The sequence below is a fragment of the Manis javanica genome, chromosome X, assembly GCF_040802235.1.
Source record: "Manis javanica isolate MJ-LG chromosome X, MJ_LKY, whole genome shotgun sequence".
NCBI lineage: Eukaryota > Metazoa > Chordata > Mammalia > Pholidota > Manidae > Manis > Manis javanica.
This window is the reverse complement of record NC_133174.1, coordinates 112220217-112229479: the sequence shown is the minus strand read 5'-3', so window position 1 is coordinate 112229479 and position 9263 is coordinate 112220217. Positions and strand designations below refer to the sequence as shown.

The 9263-nt window shown below is 37.4% G+C and overlaps 1 protein-coding gene across 3 annotated transcripts in view; it reads right to left on the bottom strand.

The window, feature by feature from the left end:
- Nucleotides 1–5770: 5770 nt before the first annotated feature.
- The window catches only part of ZNF280C (zinc finger protein 280C), a 48907-nt gene continuing 45414 nt past the window's right edge, over nt 5771–9263 (bottom strand). For 2 of the 3 annotated variants that reach the window (XM_017664746.3, XM_017664747.3), the window contains 3 exons: nt 8496–8614; nt 8315–8350; nt 5772–8189 (listed from right to left, as the gene is read on the bottom strand). In XM_017664746.3, coding sequence (XP_017520235.1) covers nt 8179–8189; nt 8315–8350; nt 8496–8614 — 166 coding nt within the window. In that variant the 3' untranslated portion in view covers nt 5772–8178. Of the gene's footprint in view, nt 8190–8314; nt 8351–8495; nt 8615–9263 lie in introns of all 3 variants that reach the window. The other variant, XM_017664745.3, reaches the window with a different exon arrangement.

Genomic DNA, 9263 nt, shown 5'->3' with positions numbered 1-9263 from the left:
GAGACAGATAACCACAGTGCTGATGGATTGCCAATAAAATTGTCAATGAGAAGATTCCACTGATGCATGGTTTCCAGCGTCTCCTCTCAGCAGTAGTAATAGCAGTAACAGCAATGTCAGCCTGAACAGCAGGAGCAGAAGCGGGAATAGTGCTAACATTAGTGGTCATAGTGTTACGCAGCAGTGTAGGTCTTGAGTGGCTGATAATATAGATAATTATCTCTAATCCTTACAGCAAATTTGCATGGAAAATATCATTACATACCTTTCACGAAAAGGAGGCTGAGGCTTGGCAAGTTTATGTAATTTACTTGAGGCTACACAGCTGGCTAGATACAAAATCAGGATCAAAATCTAGGACTGTCTTATTTTAAGGCTGAACCCCCTTCAAGCCACCATACATCACAGTGGTATGACTAAATAGATATTTTTCCACATGAGTGAAGGATTAAAAACAGTAGAAAATTTGAACACTATTCTCTCTGAGTTTGTTGACAGCCAGCTCTTCCAGATGGTCGAATACCAAAATGACAGAAGAGAGGCTACAGTAGAATCTCAAAGTCAGAGAAATGAGATGTGTGAGTATGAATGTGAGGTAAACCATGGTGAGGCCAAATATAAGGCAATATAATTTCGGGAAAATACCCTAACGCTATTTAAAAAGACAGTTATGACTCAAATGAGCATTTAAGTCTGGGAGCATTCATAGATAGTCCATAAAAACAGAAGTCTGGTGTGTTTGAGTCACCCAAAATCCAATGGTATGCCTACCTTTAATACTATGTGGTTTCAACAATAACTCCCAAGAAAGACATACCAGGTTAGGAAAACAAAGTTAATAGAAATGACCATGAAAGTGGCATAGGGAGGTCAGAATGAAAAATGGGGTGAAGATTAAGGCCATTCTATCTGAATAAAATGAAGACAGAAATAAATTGGGAAGGGTAGTCATAGACTAACAGTAATAGTAACAATGATGACCCACACTCCTTCATGCCAGTCACTATTATGACACTGTACACACATATTAACTCATTTGATTCCCTCAGCCCTATGAGTAGGTGCTGTTATTTACATTTTACAAATGAGGAAACTGAGACACAGATCCCAAAGTCACACACATCTAGTCACTGGCAGGGCAGGAACTCCACCTAGGTAGTCTGCTGCCGAGCCTGGACTCTTAGTCACTCCACCACAATGCCCCTTTAAGGTACAGAGAGGGTTTACTGTGGAGTTAGGTATCGTAGCTTATAATCCTGGTATCAAGAAAAAGCTCCTGACGTTGTTTAAGGAGGAAATAAACTTTATAGAGTAAGAAACCCCTTAACAGATAATAATAGGCTGAAAATGGTAATAGTTTCAAGAAAAGTGGGCAAGCAGGTAGGTTGATAAGCTAAGCATAATGAGTTATATAGGGAAGCTACACATAATTATTACAAAATCTGAAGCTTCTTTTGTTTGAAATAATGTGGAGTGACAATACCCTTCAATACAAATTACTGGCCTGTTCCAGTTATATATTTCTTAGATTTTACAAATTTAGTAATAAGCATGCAGTTTTTTCCTGATATCATTTCTAAGAACATGAAAATGAATACTGCCAGCTTCTAGCTGCATACTCCACCTTACAAATAATTCATGAACATGAATGAAATGTCTGGAAGTTCATCTTGATCAACACTCTCACCCAGCTATTTTTTATTTCCTAATTCAGAAAATCTGACTAATGATTATTCTAGGTCAGCCTTCTCCACACTATATCCTATGGAGTATCATGGTTACAAGTTATTAAATATTAGGGAGGAAATTCCAGGGTCAAATAAGTGCCCACTAAATTTTCTCTTAGAGAACAATAGATCACATGTAGCATGAAAAATCCCATAATAAGAGAAGTATTTAACCCAGTATTTCCTAAGTTTATTTGAGCATGGCGCTTTTATTTATAGACCATTTATAAATTATGGGCTGTTTATGCTAGACCTACATACCTTATTTTGCAGAAATGGAAGAGTATTAACTTTACAAGAGGGGACATGTAGGGTGTTAGCCATGCCTAGGAGTAATTGGGGTATTTCATTTTCTCATTATCAAAAGAGCCCCTGTTTCTGCTATTGAGGATAGTGGTATGTGGCATTCTCAATTCATTTTCTCCTAAGAACAAATTATAAGTGATGTTTTAGGTATAACCAAAATAGCATCATAGAATCCAAGAACTCTAGAACAAGTTAGCAGCCACATTTTACAAATAGGACATCTGAGATCAAGGACACTGTCACTTCCCTTGTATTCATCTCACATGACCAGCCATGTATCAGTCTCCTCTGCTGAGTCCTTCTCAACTCCCTAACTTCTGGTTGTTGGAATGACCTGGAGCTCTGTCTGTGGAACTTGTCCTCTCACTACACCTACCCTTATTCATTGGTGAGCACATACAGCCTTGTGATTTTTTTAAAAATTTAAATGCTACTGACAGCTCAGACCTCTCCCCTAAATTGCAAACTGACAGGCATCTAAAATTCAGACATCTCCCAAATCAAAGTCATCATTTTCCCTCCAAAATCCACTTCTCCATCTCAGTTAACATCAACATCATCTTTCCATTCTTAGGCAAATGACCACGCTATCCCCAACACTTTTTCCCTCACACCTCACATCTAAACCATCAACAAATGGTATACCCCCAGTTGAACCACCTACTACCTATACTCTTACCATCCTAATCTAAACTGCTATCATTTCCTACCTTGATCATTACAATAGCTTCCTAGCTGATATCCCTGATTCTGCCTTTAGTCCCCTGCAGCTTATTCTCAAGGCAGCAGCAAAAGTGATCCTCCTAAGACTGTATTTAAATATTTTTGTTTTACATTGAGATATAAAACACTCTTCTATTCAGAATCCACTAATGGCTTCCTATCTCAGAATAAAAGCCAAATCCTTAGAATTGTCTTATAAGGCTCCGCATGTGGTACACATCACCTCTCAGGCCCCATCTCCTATTACTCTCCCCTGCTCCCACCTCCACTGTAGTCCCATGTTCCTTGCTGTTCCTTGAGCCAGGCATGAGCCTTCTTCAGGGCCCGTTTTTTTGTTTTCCTTTCATCATTATGTTAGCTGTAGATTTTATTAGGTTAGTTTAAGGAGGTTTCCTTCATATTCTTAATTTGCTAAGACTTCTTTTTTTGTAGAGTTACGTAAGATTCACATAAAATTGACTACCTGAAAGTGAAGATTCAGTGACATTTAGTTTATTCACAATGGTGTGTAACCACCATCTCTGTCTAGTTCCTACACATTTTCATCATACCCCAAAGGAAACCCTGTACCTATGAAGTAGTCACACCCAACTGTCCGCCCCCCTCAGCCCCTGGCAATCACCAGTGTGCTTTCTGTATCAAGGATTTCCCTCTTCTGGATATTACATACAAATGAAATTGCACAATATGTGACATTTTATGACTGACTTTTTCACTTAGCATCATGTTTTTGAGGTCCATGCACATTGCAGCATATATCAGTACTTTATTCCTTTTTATGGCTAAATAAGATTCTATTGTATGGTTATTCCACAATTTATTTATCCCTTCCTCTGTTGATGACAACTGGGCTGGTTCCATCTTTCAGCTATTGTGAATAGCACAGCTGGGAACATGCATATACAAGTATCTGAGTCTCTGCTTTTGAATATACGGCCAGCAGCAGAATAACTCTATGCTTACCTTTTTGAGGAACTGTCAAACTGTCTTCTACAATGGCTGTATGTAGATAAAGTGAAGGTTCCTATGGCCAGGATTCTCACCTGGCCCTGGTTGGCTAGCTCACTACACAGGTGTGGGCAATACGTTGCTATTGACTCTAAAGAGCTCTGCCCAGTGCTCTGGGTGACAAGGTGGCACAGCTGCAAGGCTGCAGGAGTGCAGAGATGATACTGGAGTGGTGGCAGCACCAAGGACAGAGGCTGAGACAGCTGCGGGGGTAGAGAGGCCCAGAGGCAGAGACTGGCTTGCTGCATGCAGACTCGCTCTGAGTGGACGGGGTTCTAGTGATTGACCTGCCACTGTGGGAATAAAGTTTGGTATAACCCTTTCACCCCAAGAACTTTCTACTGTCATTTCTTTGGTCTCATTGAATCCATAGTGAACTTGTCCGGGGCTGAAAGCCATTGGCAAGTGTGGGGAAATTGGGATTTCCATGACCAGGATCCTCACTGAACTTAAACCACCTGATGATGTAACTGGCCTGTTGCTAGGCTACCGCTTCCACACCTTTAGGCAATAAGCTATTATTGCGCTATATGGGAGCTCAGCCCAGTGCTCTGGGCGGAGGTGGAGATGCTAGTGCTCGACCTACCGCCAGGAGAACAAGCGGGGTAATAAACCCTTTCACCCTAAAGAACGTTTTGCTGTCAATTTCTTTGGTCATATTGAATCCATAGCGAACTTGCCCGGGGCTGAAACCCGTTGGCAAGACAGCAAGACACTGTACCATTTTACATTCCCACAAGCAATGTATGGAGGGTTCCAGTTTCCCTGTCAGGGCTTTTGCACTTGCTATTCTCCCTCTGGATTGCTCTTCTGACAGACACCCAAGTAGCTCATTTCCTCACTTCCTTCAGGTCTTTTCTCAATTGTCATCTTCTCACAGAGACTACCCTAACCACCAAATTTAAAATGTCAACCTCCCAACCATCAACCTATACTCACTATGCTCCTTCCCTAATTTTTGTCTGCAGTATTGATCATCATTTAACATACTATATAATTTTCTTATTTTCTATTGTCTGTCTGCCACCACTGAAGTCTAAGCTCCATGAAGGCAAAGATTTCACTGTTTTCCACCACCTAGAATATTGTCAGGCACAAAGTAAGTACTTGATAAATATTTGCTTAACAACTAAGTGCAGTCCAAAGATGTATTTTGGCAAAGTGTGACAAAAAAGAGCAAGAAACTAAGTCTGTATAGTTTAGAGTTTATTTTTCTAATAATGGTGATGGATGGAAAACAAGCCACCTTTTATTCATCTGTAAGCAAAAAGCACATGTGTATGAGATGGCTATATCTGAATCAGGTGAAATAACTAGATTAGCCTGAAGGTAAAGGGAACAGACTATCATGCTAAAACTCATTTGTATCAATTAAAACTCAGCTAACTGCCTATAATAAGAAAGCTTAACATTGACTGGCTGAAATGTTTTATTTAAACAAAGCAAAAAAAATTATGCTACAGGACACATAACTTCAAGAGTATTTTACTTTAAGAAAATAAAGCTAATGTATACTGTAAGAAATAGAATTCTGTGGGAGAACAAAAACCTGTGTGCCCCTCCCTAAATTATTGCTATAGCAAGAATATGGTTTATCATACTTTTGAACAGTGACAGAGGCAAAGAAAATATCTGTATATAAAAAGAGAACCTGTTAAAACCTCAAAGAAGTTATTTCTGGGTAAAAGTTTAAAACTTGGTGTAATTAATGTTGCTGAATTTTTCACTTGCAAATGGTTAAAATGGCAAATTTTATGTTGTATGTTTTTATCACAATTTTTGAAAAGTAAAACACAATGGATAGAAAAATGGTGGATAAAAAAACACCTTAACAGATATGGAAATAAAGACTAGATTATTGCCAAGTCTACTACCAGGAAATAAACCCCTTTTGGAGATTTTGGAAAATCATTTACAGCAGAAATCAGTCTGGAAAATTAAAACTAATGGATTCAACTCCTTTTTCTACTATGAATTGCAAGCAGTCTACATAACAAGTGTGCATTGAAACTGACGTTCAGTATGTTTTCTCTATAGGCTGTAATTTGTATCCCCCCCAGTTCATATGTTGAAACCTAATCCCCAGTGTGACTGACATTTGGAGGTTGGGCCTTTGGGAGGTGATTCCACTATAAGAGTGGAGCTCTCATGAATGGGATTAGTGCCCTTATAAATTAGACCCCAGAGAGCTCTCTCGCCCCTTTTGCTATGTGAAGACACAGTAAGAAGACAACTGTCTGTGAACCAGAAGCAGTTCCTCACCAGACACTGAATCTGCTTTGATCATGAGTTTCCCAGCCTCTAGAACTGTGAGAAATAAATTTTTGTTGTTTATAAACCACCTGGTATAGCAGCCCCATCAATCTAAGCTTCAAAGTACAATTCAAGAAGTTTTAATTCAAGGAGTGTTTTAAGAGGAGAAATCACTAGTGATGGAATCAAACAACTTCAGAGTCTGACCACCTTCATGGTTATTAAGATCGCAAAGAGACTCTTGCTATCCTTTAAAGAGCAAGAAATTAGTTAAGCATAAATAGTGAGCGTTTAACTGTGCTGGAGGAAAAGCTGTAAGATGCAGTCAGCAGATAAAGCTCCTAGTCTGCAAGCCAAGTAATCAGTCTTCCATGTAAGAAGCAAAGCAATGCTCCTACTTATATGATAAAATCTACAGCTTTTATATGAAGTTATTTATTAGAAAAGAATTCCTGAGGCATTTTAACAATACAAATTTTATTAAAAAAATAAGTAATAACATCAAAACTGTTCAGCAAATCTATATTCAATGTAAACAAAATAAACAAACACAAAATTAAAAAAAATATGCATCTATATATATATATATATGGGCAAGAAACAAGTGCATTTTTTGGTCCCAATATTTTTTGAATATATTATCTTTATCTAAAGGAATTACATTAATGGCTAGGAAGATAATACATATTTGACATACAGAAATGTAAATTTAAGACTAATTTTAAGGTCTGTAGGAAGTGTTTTTGCCAATTTTTTATGTCTTAACTCACAATCGCTAAAATGATATTAGTGATAATCCCAAGGTAAGACAGAAGATGTAATATTCCCTAATGGTCTGAACAATTACCAAATTAAGAAGCTACCACTCGGTAGCTATGTGAAATTTGTAGAGAACTTGTAGAGAATTCTGAAGAATTTCTTGAGTTCTTAACAAAACAAAACAAACACAAAAGAAGAATTTCAAAGAGAGAGATATAAGTAGACATAACAAAATGGACATTGATAGGTTTGGTGGGGGACAACATTAAGACCAAGATAATAAAATTAAACTAAAAAAAATTGACTAGTATTGCTGAAAACTCCTAGGGTTAATACTGGATAAAACTTTAAATGTCAGTACAAATAATTGCAACTTTGAAACTGTAATTTTAGAAACTTGTTTCCCAAGAATATGAAAGTAACCTTGGTTCCCTACACAACCAGTTCTTAATTCCTTGGACTGCATGCATGCTAGAGGAAGATAAAAGGGCAGCAGCCAAATGATTAAACTTCAACTTGGATGTTGAAGTACTGATCTGATTAGCTTTTTTGGTCAGAATTGACTCATAAGCACAATATCAAGAACCAAAGCCCACAGTGGGAAGTTGTGCTCAATTTGGTGGGCCTTGAGGTCATCTCTGGCTAAATTAGTATCAGCTTTATGGGAGGCCAGTCATGAAGAAAGGGAGTCTCAAAAATAAAAAATAAAAAAAGAAAGGGAGTCTCCCCAAGATCTGATTTCTTAAGGCCACAACCTAGAGGAGGTCTCACAGTCAAATAATTCACATTCCTTGGAAAGAGAGAATAGGCATCAGTTGTGTCCATCGAAGGGGGACACTGACCAGGATTACCCTGGACATATTTTGAAATTTCGGTGTTGCTTCTGCATCTGAAAAATATGAAAAATAGAACAATGACAGACAAAGAATGAAGAAAAAGACAGCTATCTGACCTAAAAATGTAAGACATAAGAAATTAAGAAACCAGACAAAACAGACAAAAAAAATGAAGAGCCGTATCATTTGGAATGCAGTATTCTAAAGGCAAGTACAGCAGAGAAGAGCACAAATTACTTTAGGCAAAGGAAGAAAAGATCATAGCAACGAAAGTTGATTTTGGAGAGAGCCAACTAGAGAAAAAAGCATATGTTAAGATGTGTTAACCTGCCACAAAGATAAGGTGGAATAAGAATCTAGTGCCATCTGAAAGCTGAAAAGAGCTGAATAATGAGAGCTAGTGTCATCAACTTGGCTGTTTAACCACCTTTGTGTGAGAAAACACTTCAGAACTTTGAACTTAGGAAACTGCCTTTGTGTAAGAAAACACTTCAGAACTTGGAACTTAGGAAATTCCAACTTGTCTTGCACCAGGTTTCACGAGCTCCACAGAGCAGGAATCTATTTCAACAAGCGGCTTTAAAAAACAAAAACAAAAACAAAATACTTTAATATGTTTCATTTCTATTAGTGATACATTTAAAAATGCAACAGTGCTAAAATCCATCAAAGAAAAAGGCACTGAATGAAAATTAAACTTACTTGAAGTGGGTTTAGAAGTTGAGGTACTTGCAGGAACTGAAATTAGAAGGGTTTTACATTTAAAATAGTATATATGATGAGTGAGACTATCAATTTAATACCTAAGAGCCCATACTGTGGCTGATCAAAAGTAGTGGAATAAATATTAGAAATTCAAAGTAACACAATTATATATACATACCATTCTCTATTATAACTTGGCAAGTATGAGTTTTACGTCGACTTAAGTGCTTAGCCATATGATCTAAACCAGAAGAATCAGCTACAAAATCACATTTAAGGCACACTAGAGTAATGCCCCTATGAAAAAAAAGAAGACAGAAAGAAAAAGTTTTTATCTTTTATGAAAGTCCATATACAAGTTCAATATTATTTTTCTGCATAATAGCTTTTGATCTGCTTTTTCTGTGTCATGACCATCATTTCCCAGTTTTGTTATAGAAGCTGGTTATATCTGAACTGGTAAACTCTAGAAAATGGCCCAACCATGTCTAAGTTATGCTAACATTTAGTGCTTTATAAACTGTTCCTAAAAGACAGGACTCAAGAGACTTAAAGTCCAGCTGTGGTTCCACTAATACCCGGTAACTTGTGCAAGTCACAATCTTTTTGTGTCTGCCCATCTGCAAAGGAAGGATATAATATTCATTCATTCAATATACATTTGTGAGGACCTTATTTACATACTCCACACTACTATGTATTGTGGATATAAGAGTGAACAAAAAAGGGTACACTCTTTGGAGCCTACAACCTAATTCTACACTAGGTTGTTGTAGAATTAGAAAAGAAATTGAAAGGCTTTAAAAATAAATCATGTACTATAATTATTGTTATCAGTTTACAAATAAAACATAAGCATACTTTAGTACTTCATTGGATAGTTTAAGTATTTTACCTGGATAGGAATAAAAACCAGTAGCATACCTTAGACTGACTTCTCCCCTGC